Here is a 22,642-nt window from a genome sequence, read left to right as displayed (position 1 = left end):
AATTCTACATTTGCAAAATAAGGTAGTATACAAACTCTGGAAAGGTGTGTGCTTTTTTTTTTTTTGCAGAAATTAAAGATCTACAGATATTTATAGAATTATTTATAGCAACAACAACACATACATGGATGTCATTGCAAATACCCCATGGCAAGTGCCTTTAAAAATAATACAGATCGCATTAATAGTGGTCATGTAACCATAGGTGAATATGCATTTCATATGTATAGAACCTGCCCAGGATAAGAGTTTTGGTTTACTTCTAAAAAGCATCAGTTATTGTAACAAATTCCACAACTCTACATGACAGGAAATGTTATCTCTGGTCATTTGTAGTTAATCTCATCTCACTTTTACAAACAGACTTGCCAATTTTTATTGGTCAACAGAAATAGCGGGATGCACAGACTGAGAAGAAACTGACAAATGACAGCTTTAGGTTTACCATCATTCCTTGTGTCATAGTTGTGAACCCCTTCATAGGTGCCCACTGCTGCATCTATGTGATCAGAATCTGCTGACGCTTCATTGTTCTGATGTGGACCTTCAATCTCTCTTTCTAACCCTCTTTCTGCTTCTTTCTTCTTGCTATCTGCTGCACATGCAACCTTACTTACAACTGGACACCACCTAGAGAATATTCCTTTAGAACCGGCACTGCTCAGGGCACCTGGGTGGCTCAGTTGGTTGAGTGTCCAACTTTGGCTCAGGTCATGATCTCATGGTTCCTGAGTTTGAACCCCGCATGGGGCTCTGTGCTGACAGCCCAGAGCCTGTAGCCTGCTTCGGATTCTGTGTCTTCCTCTCTGCCCCTCTCCCGCTCACGTTCTGTCTGCCTCTCTCAAAAATCAATACACATTAAAAAAAAAAAAAAAAGAACTGGCACTTCTGGCTTCACAAAACTCCAAGATTGGATCCGCCACTTAGTTGGTGCTGAAGGATCTTTCACATTGGACCTCTTTGTAGGATTAAAAAAACAAAATCATAAGGCAGATGAGATGGGTGTTAGGGGAGGAGCTCAGGGAAGAGAAGGAGATGAGGTCACATAACTTCAATACATAGTGGTTTCCAATAAATACTTATTAAATATTCATTTGTCTCAAACTATGAAAGTTCTAGAAAAGAAGATCATTTACCAATCAGAAGTGGCGTCTCTCCTTTGTCGTTTTTGGTGTTTGGCCACACTCCCTTTTCTAGTAAAGTTCTTACATTTTCCACCAGACCAGCTTTGACTGCCAAAGTCAAGGGTGTTTCTCCTTCAGAGGTCTTGAACTCCCAGAGTGTCTGGTAGGATGCTGAGATATGAAAGTATTGTATAAAGTTAAAAATCTTAAAGGATATTACAAAGATCAGAGTAATTCAACATTACATACTTTGGATTAGACAAAGTCAACTGATGGCAAGGAAAGATTAAAAGATGTGATTAAAGTTTATCAAAGGATGGTGAGTATACATAGAGGAGCATGTACTCGACAGCTAGAAAACCAACATCTGTGTTCCAAGGTTGTTTTTATTTTTTTAGTGGATTGTATATTCTTTTTTTAAAATACAAATTGTAAAATAACTCCCTGGTCCTTTGTATTATTATTTAAATTGCACCTGAAACTGATTTTTGTCAAATAAAATCTGTGAATGTCAGAATGAGAATGTATCTGAATACTGTCAGAAAATGTTAGAAAAGAAATACCATGTTTATCATCACCTTCTACATCTATTTGTCTCTCCGTTTAGCTGTTTGTTTTCTTCTGGCTGGCTGGCTGGATAGTCAATTATCAAGCAGCAAGGATTGCCTCCTAGAGCACAGAATGAGGGAGCACCCTTGAGGGTTGAAAGACAGGGCACTTACAAGACATTTAAAAAGTTGCTGAGGGGTGCCTGGATGGCTCAGTTGGTTCAGCACCTGACTTTGGCTCAGGTCATGATCTCGCAGTTTGTGAATTGGAGCCCTGCTGTACTGACGGCTCAGAGCCTAGAGCCTGCTTTGGATTCTGTGTCTCGCTCTCTCTCTTCCCCTCCCCTGCTCATGTTTTCTCTCTCTCTCTCTCTCTCTCTCTCTCTCAAAGAAATAAACATTAAAAGAATAATAATAAAAAAAATTTGCTTAGATGTGACAAATATTATGTTAGAACATCAAAATTATTAATACTTAACCCTCTGTCAATTCACTTAACAGTGAAGTTGATTCACTGTGATACTGATTCATGTTTCCACCATGAAAAAATTAGTGCAATATAAGTACAAAATATTGTAAATATACTTGTGCATGATAATGATCTTTTGGAAACTGTTAACTGAAGACATAGTTCAAGATGAAAAATTAAATGCTGACTCCCAAAAGCAAAAAGTTTCATATTTAGATCAATTAATTCATGATATATACAAGCTTTTATTACTTTTAGGTTACAACCACATCTTTGTGCCAACTGTATCACATTCATAGAAGGATTCAAAGGGCGAACGCTGAAACTCACAAAATGTGTTGGTTCTTATATTCTGAGTGTAAAACATGGGTATTCTCTTTCCCATGTGCAAAATTATCTTTTATTCTGCTCTTTCTTTTTGCTTTTTATGTTATGGGAAGTTATGGGATCACTCATAACTTCTTTTGCTTCTGTTGGGTCAAAGAGATTTTATGTTCTCTTACCATCCAGAACAACTTCAAGTATTTGTTGAATGGGTTGAACCACAGCTTCATGCAATGGAAACCATCCTTTTTCATCAGCTTCATCCAATGCATGTTTATACTTCACATATTCCTGGAGCTCAAGAATGTGGCCTAAATTAAACATACCAGCTGGTAACAAATCTCTGTCTTGGCAACGTGAATTCTTCAACCTGCCCCATTCTAGGCAATACACCCATTTTACCTTGTTTTATGGCTTCCACAAGTTTTCTGTTTTGATCACTCAGTGGTACAAACCTACCAGAGAAAGAAAAATAAGCCGTATTTATCCTAGTGGTGTACTTCAAAAAACCCAAACGTTTAACTTATATTGAGTTTTTGTACATGATTTTAATTATCACGATCTACAGGAAATGCACGCAACTGATTTTATCTACTGTATTAGTACCATGCTCTAACCAACTGAGATAACCAGCTAACTTAAGTTTGTCTCCTTTAAAAACGTAAATGCTCAGGAATCAGGAACAGTATAGTTGTGATACACCAGACCTAGGCACATTAGTACAGATGACAAAATAGAAGATTATAACACTGTCTCTGTAATGAGTTCTAAGCAATGATAAAGAATTAAACAGTTGTAGTCGGGGTCAGGAGAGCTAGTTTCGGGTTTTGTGATTTAGTGTCTCTGCGTAGTGGTTTCTTTATCTCTAAAATGATGGGATTACATAGGAAGATCTCTAAGGCTTTTTCCAACTTTAAAAATTCTATGCTCAGTAAATGTTGCTTTGAACTTAATAATTGCTAATTAATAATTGCTTAATTGGGAGCTTATGATCCAACACTGCATGTTAGAGTCTTTAATCCATGGATCTACAAGTGAAAAGAGGTTGAGCGTTTTACTGAACAAATTCCAGTCATTGGCCCAACCCTCACGGCAGTTCTCTGGTGTGTGTGTTTATTCTAAGGAAACAAGGTATTTCATAACAAATTGATTCAACTCTTTTAAGCAGAAACATCTGTTAGCATTTTACGGTTGTTAAAGCCTTCTTGGGAATTCTGTTGGGCATAAGGGAAAAACGAAAGAGACCCAGTTTAAAGGTACCATGTCCATTTTTAAGAAGCTCATAAGCAATAATTTTATAGAACTGAATTTATTCAAAAGCACTACTAGGGGTGTCTGGGTGGCTCAGTGGGTTAAGCGTCCAATTTCAGCTCAGGTCATGATCTTGGAGTTCCTGGGTTTGAGCCCCATGTAGGGCTCTGTGCTGACAGCTCAGAGCCTGGAGCCTGCTTCGGATTCCGTGTCTCCCTCTGTCTCTGCCCCTTCCCTGCTCGTGCTCTGTGTCTTTCTCTCTCAAAAAATAAATAAACATTAAAAAAAAATGAAAGCACTACTAAATTTCAGAATACAGGATTCTAAGTACTATAAAAGAATGTAAACTAAAGTTTATTTTCATCAGAAGTGCAATGTGTGTTGTTCAAGACAGAAATCTACTTTTTCAGTTTCAGACTCTATAACTCCTTCCTGCTAACATAAACATCAATTTTGTATATAATTTGTTAACTTCTGTCATTTGGAAAGTAGATAATTAAATAGGCTATGGTTTACATATTGCTGTTTTTACTAAAAGCCCTCAATTCTTCCCATTCATTAAACTTAGGGCCTAATCCATATTATTTTTCATATTTTGAAGATCCAAAAATGAAATACATTACTTACGAAGGCTGTCTGAGTCAGTAGCAGAGTGGGCTCTGGAATATTCAGAACAGATCTCTGTATACCTATTTAGTTGTCTAAACTGTACTTGCAAATTTTTTCAAGTTACTTATTGATATTTTGATTCTATATTAATTTAAAAAAATAGGCAATCCTATACAACCAAATTCAATTAAGAACTTTCCATTTAGGTTATTTCCATCTTCCACAGGAGGTGGGGATTTGGGGAAGATCATACTGCTAAAACCTATGCACAGTGGCCCTTGTAAAGCCATTGGAATCCCTGCCGGAGAAGAAGAGTAAGCATTTCCCTAGAGGAGAAGTCAGGAAGAGTCATTTTATGACTGGCCCAGAGAAGCTTCTCAATGAACATTTGTTGAATTAATTATTTTTGAGAGAGAGAGAGAGAGAGAGAGAGAGAGAGAGGTGGGGGGAGGGGCAGAGAGAGAGGAAGACACAGAATCTGAAGCAGGCTCCAAGCTCTGAGCTGTCTCTTAAATGAATGAAATGACAACAAAATGAATGCCATAAAGAAATTTTGTTGAGCATAGTCAATTTGAATGTTACCTTTCAGAAGAAAATACAGACTTGCTGGCTTCAATGGATTCTTGAATACTGAGCTGAATATCATAACTTGTAAGATGGTCTTCATCGGGGTCATCATTAGTATCCATGACTGGATATAAATTTGAAAGAGGCAATTTCTTATTATCACCAAACGACACAGAACAGTATATACAGTTAATGTGAAGATGCAAAACGAAAAACTAAAATGCATTCACCGTTCTTCATTTAACAAACACAAAGGTAGTCAACATTTTAATCCGTTTTACATATGAAGCCCATCCTAACCTTTGACACCTTTAACTACCTGCCATTTGGGTGTCTGCATTTTCTGATTTTGGACTTCCTTTTCATTAATGGCTGCCATTAGGCTAATAAGAACACACTTTTTCGACGCTTCTGACTTACACTAATTTCAGCCCATCAGTTTTCTGAAGACACTGCTCTACACAGCACATGAGAAGTACATTAGAAACTCAGACCAAGAAGAAGGAAGACAGAGACAGGAATAGAGAACAGGGAGCCTTTCACATTCTTACCTTTTAATTTTATACCTGCTGTGTTTGCTTATTTGCTGATGTATTCTTTTTCTCACATCAGTAAAGGTTTGAGTTGGCTTTGTGTTCAACTTCTGCTAACAGACTCTACACTCCCTTTGAGGGAAGGGCTCTACCTCACTCATCTCTCCACCCCTTACGACTCTAGAAGGGGCTTGGCCCAGAGAAGCTTCTCAATGAACATTTGTTGAATTAAAGTAGAGAGAACAAAATGTCACAAATGCAGTGGCCTTGCCTTATCCGCAAGAAGTGTAACAGAGCAAATAGAGAAGATGTGAAAGAAACTTTAAACAGAAGGAACTGAGAACTTCAAATACTGTTCTTCATAAGCAACTACTGTCTAGTCTCACATATGAAGTGAACAGGTTTCAAAATTCCAGAACTTTAAAATAAGACAGGGGATGGGGTGCTGGGTGGCTCAGTCAGTTAAGTGTCTGATTTGGGCTCAGGTCATGATTTTGCGGTTTGTGAGTTCAAGCCCCGCGTCGGGCTCTGTGCTGACAGCTCAGAGCTTGGAGCCTGCTTCAGATTCTGTGTCTTCCTCTCTCTCTGCCCCTCCCCCCACCTCTCTCTCTCTCTCTCTCTCTCTCTCAAAAATAAACATAAATAAATAAATAAACATTTAAAAATTTTTTAAATAAGACAGGAGAGGGTTAATCTGACAAAAACAGCTTTAGGCATCTGGAGAACTTCCTTACTGACTGGCTCAGCTGGGTGATAGACCACATGGGTTCTCTGGGTACTGTGGGACATCTAACTCTATGGACTTGTGCTACCTGCATTCCTGGCCACGGAAAGACCCTTTCTGATACCTTGGCAGAAGGGCATCCTTAATTAGTTAGGGAGCCTCAGTTGGGGACGCTGGAACTGCTACTACGTGGCAATTCTACAGGCATGGTAAAGACCAACTTTATTAAGGGAGGCTTAGTTGTGGGCAGTTCCAGTGCATTAACCTGGAAAACAATAAGCAGAGTAAAAATGAACTCGTGCTTTCGGAGAAGAATAAAAAAAAAGGAGAGGCTTTGGGGCTTATTTACATAATTTATTGATTCCTATTTCAACTCTTCCTAATGCACTTTCTTGTTTCAACCAGATCAGACCCACCACAAACGGTTGGGCAGGACGTGCACTACACAAGTGTTCCTGGCTGAGGGAATCCAGCCAAATCTCCCCTAATGGAGTTGTACAGTCTGGCAGAGTGCTACACACGCCCCAAGGAAGCAGCATCTTTTTTTCATTTGCAACAAAGTAGCTTTGGCCTGTGGGATTCCTGAATTGAGTTGAGCATTTTTTAACAAAGGGAAGTTAAGCAAAAAGGTGCCTAATTATTTAGTGTTTTGGATAGTAAATGAGCTAGCAGCTAGTCTTCCAAACTTTTCCCGAAGTGGGAGGGTCTTAGGATTGGATTACTCTCCTTCAGACAAGGTAAGAATACTATGGCAGCGATGCCCATGCTGCTTCTTGACTTGAACCTTCACATGGCTACTGTTTGGTCCCCATTTTTGTTTTCTGGCTGGTCTTACAGGGAACATCGTGTGGTGTTATGGTCTCAGAGCATCATTTGAATGACTGAAATAAGGACCCTCTTAATTCCATCCCCAGAGCAGAGACCAGCCATCTTATGGAGCCCCTATTCATTCTCCTGCATAGTTCTGTCCATTACAAGCCACTGCTATTGACTGGCCCATCCTCTCCGAAGATAGACACAAAAATGTAGATTACTTCTCATTGGTTTATTTCTTCCAAATATCAAATTAAAGGAGTGAGTGTCTCTCATTACTATTGGGCCAGTTGCTCTCTCTTCTTAAGAGAGAAAATTCAGTAAGTGTAGAAATAAAAATAGTTCTATGACTAGGTTTAATGATCAATATGAAATCATTTTTGATTAGTGGTACTTTATGAGCCAAAACGTATTACCTATTTGAAACTTTACATCGTTGTGTGTTTTTCCAAGGAGAAAAAAAAATGGTTTTCCTTGGGCGATTTTCAAAACACAGCTGATATTACCACTTCTCATTGCTCAAGTTTAGATAACCTCAAACTTCTCCACGTGCTGATAGCCAGGGTGCCTGGCCTGTGGACATACTGCATGTGAACTCGATAGCATCATTTTGATTGTATTTTTGTTGTTCTGCACCAGTGCCCTTACTATCATCTTGGAACACTAAAGAGAGAATAGTAGTGATGTTGGGAGACTGCCCATGAGAGAGTAACGACATCCAGTAAGTGTATTTCCTCACACGGTGATATCTTAGTCTTCTCAAAAAGCCAATATGTGCTCTAGGGGTCTTATTTGCCAAATACACTCAAGTAGTATTTTACTTTTTATTAATTGCTTATTCGTTCATTGTCTATCTCCTCCCCCTAGAATGTAATCCAATAAGATCAGAGAATTAGCCTGTGTCTCCAGTGCCCGAGAAGCACCATCTCAAGGTCCGTGGTCTCTATAACTGTGTGAATGAAAGAATGAATGAATGAGTTAATTTAAAGAAACCCTAAAATAAGCTAGGCCCTGCTTTTAAAAGTAACCATCGTACTCAGGGATGGAGACCTTTGTCCAATGAGACAAATCTGATTGCCCTCTCTGTGTTTGGCTTCATTTTTCTCACTCTCTGCTTCCGCATCTTCTCCTTCTTCATTCGCGAGCCCCTCCGGCTCGTCCATGCACTTGCCCCATATGCTACGTCAGGCCTGGCTCAAGACGTCCCTCCTATGGAAGCCTTGCTGAAATTCTCCAGTTCCCCTCTGGCCTTCCTTATCTGCCAATATCTCCTCTTCTATAATATTTTTCCAGTATCTGGATTTCCACTCCTTCTGTATTTGCCTGGCAAATTTTTCACGTATTTGTGTTCTGTATTCTCACTTGGGTTATTAGTTTTCTGAGGGAAGAAAATATCTTACTTACTTTCTTTTTCCTTTTCTATCTTTTCTCTCTACTTCCACTGCTAGTCAACTACAGCAAATGGCTGTTCTCAGTGGAAAAAAAGTTGTTGACTCATTACCAGCAGACACACACGGAGTCCTTCAGACGGCACGATTAGATCATGAAGTTCAACCTGTGGTATTGCCTGCTGCCTCTCTCACTGGTATCACTGCGGCGATAGGGGGATTGCATGGCTTTGGGATTAGTAATGAGATCCAGAGCCTTTTACCTATTTAAATCACCAGCTCAGTTCTAACCCTGCTTGAAATTTGGACTTCCAGTACCTGAGATACCCTAGGCTCCTTAAAGAACTGAGTTGATCTGTGGAAAGTTTCGCTTTTTATTTTTTAATGTCATTTTAACTACCATCCAGAAGAAGGGTACCTAAGACTCTTAACTGTTTTGTATCCATAATAAGCCTAGGGTAGAAACAGTGAAGAAACCCCTACCACAGGGAACAACCCGTCTTACACAAGCTGTCTCCAACCTTTTCCTAAAAGCCCAGGACGAAATAAAGATCTGTGTGCAAGTGCTCTAAAGTGTCATAGAGATCATCAAAGAGCACGATTGGAATAGATCTAGAGACATCACGATGCAATGAGAAGAGCAAAGAGAAGAGTTATTTATGTGTATCTCAAATTTAAAATGACCAGGATTCAATCCCAGCTGAAGGCTGGCAGCGGTCTATTGCCCGCCTTTATTTAAGATTATTTAAATAAAGCACCAACCAGGAATCTGAGGAAAAGCCGAACAATATTTCGACATCCTTTAAGACCTATTCACAAGTGCTCTACTTCTCAGTCTAGAGAAATGAACTGACACTTCCTAAATAATGGTTTCGCGGTCTTGTTCTGGAGAAGCCCTCTAGTGAGATTTATTTCCCATACGTAGCTGCTTACAAACTAATTGGAGCAAGTATGTTGGGAAATTGGCCTTTTCATTTAAAGCACAAGTTAACCATTGATGGATGAATGGATAAAGAAGAATGGATAGATGAATGGATATGTATAATGGAATATTACACAGCCACACACACACAAAATGAGATCGCGCCATTTGCCACAACATGGATGGACCTAGAAGCTATTATGCTAAGTGAAATAAGTCAGACTGAGAAAGTCAAATACCACGATTTCACTCATATGTGGAATCTAAAAAAACAAATGCATAAACAAACAAAAAGCAGAATCAGGCTTACAAATACAGAGAACAAACTGATGGTTGCCAGAGGGGGAGGAGAAAAAGGCGGCGGCAGGGGGGGATTGAAGAAGGAGTTGCAGGCTTCCAGTTAAGGAATAAGTCATGGGAATAAAGGCACAGCGTACAAAATACAGCCAATGACATTGCAATAGTGTTGTATGGTGACACATGGTAGCTACATTTGTGGACAGCATAGCATAACATAGGGTTGTTGAGTCACTGTGTTGTACACCTGAAAATAATGTAACAGTGTGTGTCAACTATACTCAACTTAAAAATATTTAAACAAGAAAAAAGTAGAACGCTGGTTAACCTTCCTTAAGGTCAAGAACACATTTGATGAAAAGCAATGGATTCTCTCTCCAGAGGGATGCATGCCCACTCAAAATTCTGCATAAAATTTTGAAGAATTCATGGGACCTCTAAAGCCCTTTCCCATACCCTCCCCCAAACAATCAAATTTAGGATTTTCAAGTGCTAAATGTATTATTCAGATATCAGTAATTATTAGTGTACTTTACAGGTAAGCCTAGTAAAATCCTAGATTTAGATAGTGGGAAAAGGGAAATTTGGTGGTCATGTAAGTTTTTGAAAATTTTTGGTAGGAGGCACCTGGGTGGCTCAGTCAGTTAAGCGTCTGACTTCCGCCCAGGTCATGATCTCATGGTTTGTGAGTTCAAGCCCAGTGTTGGGATCTGTGTGGACAACTCAGAGCCTGGAGCCTGCTTTGGATCTGTGTCTCCCTCCCTCTGCCCCTCCCCTGCTCATGCTTTGTCTCTCTCTCTCTAAAAAATAAATAAACATTAAAAAAATTTTTTTAGAAAATCTTTGATAATAATAACAATGGTGATTATAATAATAGCCATACATTATTGAGTCACAGAGCTAATAAGTAGAGTCTGGACAGATCACAGGTACCTTCATTTTTAAGGTCTTTCCAAAGCTGCAGGAAAACACCCCCCCCCACACACACACACACAAAAACAACACAACACTTTGATCTTGCTCTTAACAGCCAGCTCTTAATGACAATAACTTCCAAAAATAAAAAAACAGCTTCCAGAGACACATAAATATTTATCTTTGGCTCCCTGCAATAAGGCTTTGTGTTGCTTAGGGTGGTCTGGGGCGTCCTACACTTGCCTTCATTCTGTACTTTGCGTCATGGAGTCTAAACATTACTGTCCTTAAAAAGTGGATCAGCATGCCAGGCGGTGCCCGACTGAAGTGACCAGGAGGTTAGGATAGTGTTGTGAGGTAAGCTGCAGGAATGAACATGGGTACATGATACCTCTTTGCATCGGATTCTCTAAACTACCTCCAATCCATTTTCCATGCTAACACTGTACTGTTGATAAGTTTGTGGGTTCTAAACAGGGCTGGTTGTAACAGTTCCCAGAGTGTACAATTCACTTCCATGCAAGGAAGGGCTTTGTGTCCATAAATATCACCCTGCCCCCAGCATCTGTCACCTCAGTGTCATTCGGTTGCATCAGTGAAAGACTCTGTCCTTTACGGCTTATTGTTCCGTCTTCCAGTGTCCCTTTTAAAATGTCAACAACACTATACTGGTCCCCAGTGCAGAACTAGGATCTCTTGGAATAGTTACTGAGGGGAGCATGAGAGTGCACAAGATGGCAGAGGGTCTGAGACCAAGTCTAGTGGATGGTAATAAGAGGGAATAAGAAAAAGGAAATATAGTAAAATTTAGATTTCTTCACAGTTTTATACACAGTCAGCTCAAATCCAATCCCGAAGGTACTGCTGTGTGAAATGGGGAACCTTGAGACCCTGAGGCAATTTTCTCTCACCTTGAAACTGCTATGGTTTTCGAGTGATGTGTTCATTTACTGGAGGTCCCAGAGAGAATCATCAGGATTTGTCCTATCAGAGGAAAGGCAATAGTTAAAGAGGATTTTTACTTTTTGGTTTTGTCAAGAAAATACAGTTATTACATTGAAAAGAATGTTCATTTTTATTTTCCTGCATTTTGACCATTTATATGTGCAATTTTAAAGATAAATTGACATCAATATAAATAAAATTTTGTCATAACTTTGGTATTTATTGGTGGCTGCACACTTTTGCTTTCTTCGGAACCCTCTAGCACCAAGTGGCAAATCAGATCAACAGCTTCATGGGACTGATTTCAGCGAGTCAATCAATCCCCAAGAGATTTTAGAGAGAACTAAAATTCTCGGTCAGAATTGGGTTCACCCCACTGACACAGGTAACTTTATAAGTAATAAGTTACAGCAATTCCCTCTGCATGGTGTAATCCTGTAAATGACAGGGAGAACTGGACCAATTCTCCTTGTTCTCCTTCCTCCTTAGCACGACATGCCCTGCTGATGAATTGCACATGCACAAGTGCACATACACACTTAGTCCAGAAGATGAATGCTACTTTTATGTTGACTCAAAAAGACACAACCTGATATTTTAGAAGAGATCTAAGAAAAATGGACATATTCCTTTCTAGACCAATACTATCTAAGTATGATATCTGGTATGTGATAAGAATTCACTAACTGTTGGCTGAATAAATAATTGAATAATCAAATATACACTACTCTTAAAATTAGCAAATTAATAGATTCACCTTGTGTTTTTACGTCCTGTGTTTTTGCAAGTTCGCTTCCAGTTTAACTGAAGCTTAGTTGCTAGGTAAATAGCCAGTGATAAGACCTGTCATGCTAGTTTTTCTTATCTCTACTTTAATATTACAACATTAGATATTTTACTCTATACTGTTGATTTCCATGTCAAATTAAATTACAACAGAGATATAGAAAGATGTGTGCTAGTTTGTGAAAATGATGCAAAAAACAGGAAGGAGATCTAAGTTCATTAGTAGGTGGGTTTCTAGAGGAATATAAACGTAGAATAGAAAAGAACAGAGCAAGCATGATCCATGAAAAGGCAACTTATTAATAGTGGCCTTATCACAGGCAAGAATGATAATACATTTTTTAAAAAGTCCAACCATTTGTTTTAAATTCTAATTCTAGAAATCTATCTTCTAGTAATGATCAGAGATGTGGACAAAAAAACTGTTATGTGAAAATGTCATCTCAGCTGTATTTAGCTGCCAAAACAGTAGAAATAATAAAGTGTCCAACACTTATCAAGTGTCCAACATATAAGAAATTTGGATAAGACATTATTGCATATCTAAGCAATAGAAAACCATACAGTTATTAAAATTAATATCCTTGAAGAATATTTACTGCCATAGATAAAGTGTCACACATGAGAATGATATTCACCTAATCAGATATGACTGGCCACTTGGAAGGAACTAAAACTGACTTTATGCAGCCAAAGCTTATAAAGCCTTCGAGAAAACTGGCCCAGCATCTGGCTCATAGGCTGAACCTTACAGGTGGTGAGATAGGTCACTTCCTGGCAGTCCAGGGACCTTGGTGACTTTGAGAAGAGAGAAATTTGCAAAGTTTATAGTAAAGCAGGTGAAATCTGGTGGAGGGATTTCCTTGGCTTGGGAAAGAACAGCAGTCTGAAAGACTGATCCATTTACCTGAATCACCCAAGCACAGGGTTTGTTACCTAAGTTATTCTATTTGTCTGCATGAGACCAAAATTCCATTTTCCTCTAATTAGTGAGTGGCAGCTTTTGAAGAAAGTAAGGTCAGTTACAATAAAATAGCTACATTTAGTTTACACAACTGAGTTTAGGGTAAGTAAAAAATGTTTTGACTATATTAATTAACTACAATAACAATAAAAATGAAATGTCTCTAGACCTTAATAAAAGTATTATTATGTACTATACATGTATATGTATACTACTCTATATTTGTATATACTATATATGTGTATAGTACTGTATATACAGGTTCATTTGACATGACAGAAATTCTGCCTGGGGCTCAAGTCAAATCTTTTCCCATTCAAAGCTCAAACAATAATGAGTCATTGCATTTCTTCATAGTTTATTTTGACATCATATACAAGCCGTTGATATCTTTCTGGGGGAGACAGTTGGGTGTAGCAATTGAAACTTTGTTCAAAACTTGCCCTCTGGATTAGCCACTGCATTAACTATGTCTGATGTGAGTAGTCAACAAACATTACCTGTTATCATTCTGTGGTTGAACTCCTCTGGAATGAGGAATGAGAATTCTAGGGGTTGTTTGGCAATTTTAGCTCAATTCCTCACCCTTGAACAGACACTCTGACATATTCGTTATTTCCTTCTTCTTCCTTTTCTATAGAATCACCAGACTTCAGAGTTGACCATTAGATAGCTCTACCTGTAAATTCCATTTACAACATGGCGAACAAGTAATCGTCTAGTCTCAGCCCTCAACACCAAAGTGGCAGGAAGCTTACTATATCCCCACAGAGCCCCTCGGTCAGCTTTAACAGTTAGGAAAAAAACATTTAAGTTGAATCCATCTCTTCAAATCATTATTCTATGATCTTAGTTCTATTCCCCGGAGTCACACTGATAAACTGTTGTTCCTCTGCTACACGAGAGCCCTTAAATCATTCCCCAGGAAGGCTGTTAAGTCTCCAGTGAGCCTTCTCCTCCTGAGGCTGAACAACTTTTCTTCCTGTGCCATGGGTTCACCTCCCTCCGCCATCTTGATTGCTTGTAAACACACTCATTTCTCCATTTCCTTCTAAAAGTGGCTCAGGACCATGGGCTCTGATGGCAGCACAATAGCTGTAGTCAGATCAACAACACAATATTAAGCAGGGATGACCATCTCCTTTTTCCTAGACACTATAGATTGGTTAATTTAACCTAAGCCCAGATTAATTTGGAGGCTATCATGTTAGACAGTTGATTTGGACCCCTATTGGCCCAAATCTTACATCTCATGTTTTTTTCTCACATCATTGCTGGGAAATTCTGTGCAGGACTCTGTATTTAACGCTATTACATTTCTTTCTTTTTTTTTTTTCTTTTTTTCAATGATTTGACTTTTATTCCAGTCTGCTAAGATCTAATGCATTTCTATCCCTGCAAGTATTGCTCTATTTGTACATCTGTTTGCATGCCTTCTATATGTCCATCTGAACTATTAATAATGACACATGTTGAACACAAATTGGCACAGGACAGAGAGGACTTCAGGTTGACACTGATCTATTATTTAGCACCCTTCAAGAAAAGCTGTTTATCCAGTTACAAATCCTCCGAAATACATCACCATCTAGTATTAATGTCTCTTTTTTGATAACAAGACCATCATCAAGAAATACTGTCAAATACTTTGTTGAAATACAGATGCATGCTGTATACATTTGCCTTCTCTACTAAATCAGAAAGACAAAGGAGAAACACTGACCCACCAGTTCTCAGTGATTATTATTTTTTTTTCCTAAGGATTTTCAGACCATCCTATTCATTCATTCAAAAATATGTGTTCAGTGTCTGCTATGTTCCAGGCATAGTGCGAGACACAAGACAGTAGGATCCATGCCCTCAGGGAGTTTGCTGCTTTTAAACAATGCATTCTAGACTTCTCCAGAAACAACACAAATCACTCCCTCCCCTTCCAAAGTTTGGCAGAGAGTTAAACCCGCAGCACATCCTCAATAAATATTTGTTTTGTTGAATTTGATAGCTATTATAAGTAACATGTATTGAATATTTACCTGTGACACGCATTACGCTAAGTACTTAGTTGATTATGATGTTTAATTTCTATGATACACTTTCCCCTATTTTACAGATAAGGAAACTGAGGCACAGAGTCGTTAGGTAATTTGCCCAAACCTGCACATAATAGTGAGTGGTGGAGATGTGGATATAAACCCAGCTGTTTGTCATTAGAGACCACACAACTGTAACTGGATCAGAGTTTGGCATTAGAGGCCACACATACTGTAACTGATGATCCATCTACTATAATAGAATTAATGAAAAGGAGGTATCATTTTGTGTTCCAGATATTTGTAAGTTTTCTAAAAGAGTTTAAGCAGACAATCAGCAAACCTATCAAACAACTCTAGTAGAAATATAAATATTTTAGGTAAATTTTCATTTGAAAACAAGCTATTCCCATAGAGACAACAGAAGTGTAAAATTATGATAATTTATGACAATAATATAATGTTCTCAGCACAAGGCAGTGTTAGGACTTCCTCGTCTATATCACTACTATTTCATGGAAATAATTTCATTTTAGATTTAGAAGCTTCCTTAGAAGTTATGTGTTTATTTAAGAGCCAGATGGGTGATGGTCTCAGGTAAGTTCTAAAGACTTTCCAGCCTCAAGATTCTATGATTTCTTTTGCAGAAGCAAATTTCCAATTCTAGAGTTCCTTTCATCATCTGATTTAAATGAACTTAAAGGAATTTTTCTATCTGAATATAAAGCATCCATCTTTTGCTATAAGTGATGAAAGAGCCTCAATAGAAATTTATCATAATTATTCACAAAAATAATTTAATTTTTTACTCAGAAACCAGGCCAGCTAAGACCCTTCTGGGCTTCCATAGTGTGTATATTGACACTTCCTACAAGCATATTCATTCTTGGTCTGTTTTTCTCATCACATTATTATGCTTCATGACCATGCCACAGAGTTAATATTCTATAAAGAAGCAAAAACAACCCTGCCTATATTCTGTGATTTTTAAAAAGGCCTCAGGAAGGCAAACCCACTGGTGATCAACTGGAAAAAAAATAATGAGAAACTACCACAATATGTATTTCCATCTGTTTAAAATATTCCCAATACTAAACTACTTAATAAGCTAGCTGGTGAGGTACAGATCAAATATTTCATAATCTCACCTTTTGGAATGATCGTCTTGTCATTCTTATCCAGGGCCTTGCCTTCCTAAACCAGAGGAAGTGCCTTGGAGCCAATGTGTTCCTCTGTGTGTCTAAAATTAAGTACCCAGTTGGTGGTTAAATTAAGATCTGACCTTGTGCAACTGAAACATAAGCGGTTCCTGGCACACAATAAAGTATTACCCATGACTTCTCTAGACTCCCATCAAAAGAAACATAAACCCACAGAGGTATAATAAGATTATCTGTATCCTGATTGGTTCAAAGATTGCTCATGAAAACAAATGATCTGCCAACCCAGCTGCGATGAGAGTTCCTGCTAAGGGAACCAAGTAAAATCACTTCAATAGAATTTTTCGTCTTTTAAAATTAGTTGTTCAAGAGACAAAACTGTGAGTCTGTGTGTCTGTAGATCCATATCCACTTGTAATCAATTTTAACACACAGTTTCTCATTCTTCATCTGTTAGACCCATGTCAAATCTCACTAAATACAACCGTCTTAGTATATGAATTTACTGTCTTTCATTTGATTTGCATTTAATACCTGCCGGTCTGATACTCAGATGGGGATACAACATTCAGCAACATCTAATGTAATCAGATATGTTTAGGTCAAGTTGTAAAACATAGATAGTCTTTAAAAAAAAAAGGAAGCAGGAGATGTAAAGCAAGAAGAAAATCAGGATTTTAACCAGGGAGGGTTGTTCATTTTCTATTTTAAAAAATCCATTAAAGTTGAATGTCTTGCTGATTTTCTGATGAAAATAATCTCCCTTAAGTTTGTTTTGACATGGCTATCCTTGGATTAACTCAGGCCACTGTCAGCATCCACAAAGCCATCTGGCTTCTGTCCCCACCACTCTACTGAAACAACTCTTCTTAAGGGCTTCAGTGACCTCCTAGTGTCTAAAGACACCGCGTTTATTGCTTTTCAGACCCTCTTGGATTTCCTGTCATTGGCCTCTCCCTTTTTCTTGAACTATGTACTCCCAGGCTTCGAGGAGCACTATATGCTTTTATTTTTCTCCTATTTCTCTGATCCATTTTTTGGGACTTGGTGTTAATGAATAAACATATCAATTGTAGTGAATTTCCCAGTTTTATTTAAAAACTTGGAATACCATAAATGTGAAATCAGAGGTCCTAGCTTTTTGTGATAATAGAGGCTATACTTCAGTCACCCTGGGAGCAAACCCTGAGAAATATTATGTATTTATACCACTATTAACTGTAACTTGAAATAGTCAAGGTTGAAGGTTAGAACATTGTGCATGTTGTATAATTATTAATTTAATTTGGAACTTTGCAATAAAACATTGTTACAAAAAACAAACAGCACTGTGAAACTTTAATTTTTATACAGTACTTTTTTTTTAACTTACAATATTAAAAATTCATATGAAGGTTTAGAGTATAACGCAATTTGTGGGTGAAATCTATGCCAAACATTTAAAAATGTGGTTTGGCACATTTCAGGGACATTTCTGATCTTATACCAACCAATTTATGCCTGTTTTATCCTTCCATATAATAGTTATTATAGACCTCCTTAGATCACACAATATTTAAAATAATGCTTAAAAAACAGAAAGGACAAAAAAAGAGGGACTATGTGGCAAATAAATGAAAATATGTTACTGATGATGTAGGCCTATGAACAAATCTTGCCTTACCACTTATTGGCTCTGTTACTTTAGATTTGCTGTTTAATTTTCTGAGATCCAATATCTTCATCTGTAATGTAGAAGTGGTAATAGTAATAATAACCATTATAATGATAATACAAATGACCATGACACCCACCACTTTTTTAAAATGTTTATTTATTTATTTTATGACAGAGTGTGAGCAAGGGAGGGGTAGAGATAGGGAGAGAGAGAGAGAGAGAGAGAGAGAGAGAGAGAGACCCAAGCATGATCTTCACTGTCAGCTGGAAGCCAATACGGAGCGCAAACCCAGCATGGGGCTCAATCCCACGACTGTGAGACCATGACCTGAGCCAAAACCAAGAGACGGCTGCTTAACCTACTGAGCCACCCAGGCGTCCCAGACACCCACCATTTTTTTTTTTTTTTAATGTTTATTTCATTTTTGAGAAAGAGCAAACAGGGGAACAGCAGAGAGAGAGGGACAGAGGATCCAAAGTGGGCCCCATTCTGAGAGCAGCCTGCCAATGTGGGGCTTGAACTCACAAAGTGCCAGATCATGACCTGAGCCAAGGCCGGGCTCTCAACCCAGCTGAGCCACCCAGCCTCCCCAGACACCCACCATTTTTAAGAGGTCTATTCCTGAAATAGTTCATCATCATCTCTACACACACACTAAAGCATGCTTTGAGTAAATTCAAATATTTAACAGAATGCTCTGTTCATAATGCTCATAACCATTTCCAACATTTGCCTGTTTGGGAAGTTGGCTTTTCTTGTTGATTTTCTCAAAATGGAAACAACGGGAATCCGATTTTTGAACAATGGACTTCTAGGCTGCCTGGAAAGGGTGTTTCAAGCAAAGTGTGTGATCAAGCAGTGAAGGACTGTTGAATTCTACTACTATTGTCCTGAGGAAGGCACCTGTAATGATGCTGACATCCAAATACATGTCCCTTATATCTATATATGGCAAGAAATGCATGTTCTGTTTCACAGTGATAATTATAGCAACTGATATGAAGAGTCTTAGGTTGAAATGGTTGAAGCGCAGTGTTAGAAGTTCTGTCCCTGGAAGCACTCATTTTTATTTTGGGAACAAAGGATTTGGGTAGCATGGTATGTTAACTTCCAGAAAGCAATGTGGCATCCTGGCCGTCATGTTTAGGGTGCCGGCTGCTACTACTCACAGGTACTCTGTGTTCCTGCAAACGTGGGGGCTTGCAGGCCTCTGACTGTGAGTTAAAAATACAGATCTTGCTAAGATTAGCCAAACAATCACATCCAACCTGTACAAAGCCATTTATCAGATTCCTTTCTGATCCAGCCCATTCTCTATAAAAGCCTTATCACAACTGCAGCTTTATCTTTGCCTTCTGGGCAAAATGGTGTTGTCCAAACTCCTTGGAAAATCCCGGTTTGCTTGGTCCCATTATTTTGCTGTTTAGTAAGCAATATCTATGTATATCTCACTTGGTTTCACTTTGAAATACAGTACTTTCTAATATATGTCAAAACCCTCACAATATCATAACTAATGTAAAAAATAAAAAAATTTTTTTCTGCACTTGTTCATTATTTTGGTCATGAGAGGTTGTGATTTAAGAAATGCCCATTTTATTTTTCAGTTGTGTATAAAACAGCAGAAAAATGTGAAAAAAGGAAATCCTTTATTTCAAGTGTTCTTCCAGGGACTTTGATAATTGATAATTGGTTGTTTGCTTTTGTTGTGCTTCCTACTGTTTTTTGGGGTTTGTTTGTTTGTTTGTTTTTTCAGACTGAAAATCAAACTGAAACTGTGAGTCCAATGTATCAGCACCACATTCTACCAGGTGCTGATGTCACAGGCCTCTGAAGAACGGGCATTGTTGACATCACTCCTGCCATTTTGTTTCCACACAGCAGCACAAAGGTGAGTGACAAGCAAGTGGTGTTTAGTAAGGTACCACTATACGTAGCCCACTAAACCCATGGTGCACAAAAAGTGGGGAGAGTTCTTACTGGCACTTTGTTACATTTACCACTTTGTCACCAGTGTCTGGTAAAGGGCTTGTCATGTAGAAAGCACACATGAAACACAAGCTACATTTTTGCTAAACACACTGACTTCTTCACATGGTTTAGCAGTTATTTCTTATGTAATTTAACTAAAGGTTAATTCAATTAAAACTGAGTCATAATGAATTTCAAGAAAGTAGGTTGGTTTCTTTCCATGAAAGACATGTCAAGAGCATCTAAGAGACAGAATCCTGGATTAAAAGAAGGCAGGGAATTTGCATTTTGATTTCGGATGTGTCCATGTTTTTGTGAATTAAGGCAAACCACTTAAATACTTATGTCCTGGTTTCCACCTACATAATAATTCTGCCCTTGATATTTCACATCATTGATATGAGAGTAAAATGAGAGAATAATTATGGAAGTTCTTTGAAAAAATAGTAATCACTCTACAGATAGAGTACTTACTATTATAGTTCAGTTGACCCTTGAAGGTTTGAACTGCATGAATCCACTTATACGTGGATTTTTTTGATACGGTACTATAAATGTTATTTTCTCTTACGATTTTCTTAATAATATCTTCCTTCCTCTAGCTTACTTTATTGTAAGAATAAAATAGAAAACACATATAAAAAACGTGTGTTAACTGTTTATGTTATTGGTAAGGCTTCTAGTTAACAATAGCCTATTAGTAGTTAAGTTTTCACGGAGTCAAAAGTCACACATGGATTTTCAACTGCGTGGGGGTTGCCATCCTTAATCCCTATGTTGTTCAAGGGTTAATTATATTCTATTTCTGGGACCTAAAATGGACATTAAAAAAACCATCCCACTTGACTTCCTGTTCTATACATGCACACACACATTTTAGTATATGAAGAATGTGGTACTAGACCACTTCAGGACATGCATGCCAAGACAGGTAGGACACTCAATTCTGGTCCTTAAGAAGTTTATCATTGTTTAGAGAGCAAATAAGTAGAAAAGAAGCCAGAATTTGGCAAGAGAGATAAGACATAAGTAGGTTTGGAGGAGAAGACTGGAGAACAAAGACATACACACATTTGAGTTTTAAAAAGAGAAAATGGGGGCCACCTGGGTGGCTCAGTCTGGAAGAGTCTGACTCTTGATTTCAGCTCAGGTCACGATCTCAGCTCAGATTCCTGAGTTTGAGCCCTGCATCAGGCTTGAGGTTCTGTCTCCTTCTCTCTCTGTCCCTCTCCTGCTCTCTCACTCTCTTTCTCCCTCTCTGTCTCTTTCTCAAAAATGAATACAAATAAAATAAAATAGAGATAAAATTAAAAAAAATAAAAAGAGACACTGGTTTTACATTCACAGATCATCAAAGTACTTTGAGAGCCTTTTTTTTCTTCTTGTCTTTTGTAATATTGATCTCTTACATATCCCAAATTGATAGTGCTAAGGCGAGACTTCCACTATTCTTAGTACCTTATTTAATATTCACTAAACGTAGTCATAATCAAGACTGTACAATAGAACTTTATATTGGCAAGCAAAGTAAAATTCGAATTACTGAACATTCAGTATTCTGTTCTTTCTGAAAAGATTGGTGTTTTTCATGTGCACCTGTTATATTTCAATTTTTTTGAAGCTACTGATTCATGACATTCCATCAATTAATATTTGGTTATGAACAAGAATATTTTAGCATTAACTGTTATATAAAAGTTATATGAATTTGGTGAACAAAACTTACCATGTTAAACTCAACATTCTCAACGTAAATCTATCCTATCTACTATTAAAAGACCCTGTTCCTCCCCTTTTGCATGTAGAGTCTTATTTTTTATATTTCAAATTTGACCCACTGTTTTGTGTATGTTCAAATAATTTAATTTCAATATAAAAATTAAGCTTAATGATTCTTTGAGGAAACTAGAAAAATGTGATTATTCTGCTAGGTTTAAATTTATCTCTAATAGAACAGTGTAAGTAATGGGGCAGAATACTCTGGATTTTCCGAAATGGTACTTCTACTAAATATTTGGCTTAGTTGTGGCTTGATTTAAGGATCTAATATATAATTACCATACAAATAAGGCAATTTTTCACATTTTTTTCACAGGTGCTGTAGTATCAAAAATATTAAAATCAGGGACGCCTGTGTGGCTCAGTCGGTTAGGCATCCAACTTGGGCTCAGGTCGTGATCTCATGGTTTGTGAGTTCAAGCCCCGTGTTGGGTTCTGTGCTGACATCTCAGAGCCTGGAGCCTGCTTCAGGTTCTGTGTCTCCCTCTCTTTCTCTCTGTCCCTCCTCTGCTCTCTCTCTTTATCCCTCTCTGTCTCAAAAATAAATAAACATTAAAAAGTTTTTTTTAATATTAAAATCAAATTGAGTTTTGAGGTTTGTTAACATGTTCCTATGCAGCGTGGAATGTTTGGGTAATTTCCCATCCTGGACCATTCAGTTCCAGTGTAAGCAGATACTTTCAAGGGAACTTTGGGTGACATATAGTAGTGAACCGACTCACAGGCTATGGAGCATCTTACAAAGTCAGAAATGGTAGGAGAAGTAGATGAATATGAGATTCTCACTAAGGCTGTATTTGGCAAATATTTTATTGAGCATATACCATTCTCCAGGCCACTAATGACTTACCAGGTCCTTCTCCTTA

General features: G+C 38.0%; 1 protein-coding gene across 4 annotated transcripts in view; it reads right to left on the bottom strand.

Annotated features, from left to right (window-relative positions):
* The window catches only part of ASB15 (ankyrin repeat and SOCS box containing 15), a 56,099-nt gene that overhangs the window by 13,693 nt on the left and 19,764 nt on the right, over positions 1–22,642 (bottom strand). For 3 of the 4 annotated variants that reach the window (XM_049641762.1, XM_049641763.1, XM_049641765.1), the window contains 5 exons: positions 11,396–11,468; positions 4,908–5,016; positions 2,868–2,920; positions 2,645–2,776; positions 1,137–1,295 (listed from right to left, as the gene is read on the bottom strand). In XM_049641762.1, the coding sequence (XP_049497719.1) occupies positions 1,137–1,295; positions 2,645–2,776; positions 2,868–2,920; positions 4,908–5,014 (451 nt within the window). In that variant the 5' untranslated portion in view covers positions 5,015–5,016; positions 11,396–11,468. Of the gene's footprint in view, positions 1–1,136; positions 1,296–2,644; positions 2,777–2,867; positions 2,921–4,907; positions 5,017–11,395; positions 11,469–16,357; positions 16,451–22,642 lie in introns of those variants that run through there. The other variant, XM_049641764.1, reaches the window with a different exon arrangement.

The sequence above is a fragment of the Panthera uncia genome, chromosome A2 (genome assembly GCF_023721935.1).
Source record: "Panthera uncia isolate 11264 chromosome A2, Puncia_PCG_1.0, whole genome shotgun sequence".
NCBI lineage: Eukaryota > Metazoa > Chordata > Mammalia > Carnivora > Felidae > Panthera > Panthera uncia.
The sequence above is the reverse complement of the archived record's forward strand: the minus strand, read 5'-3'. Positions and strand labels throughout refer to the sequence as shown.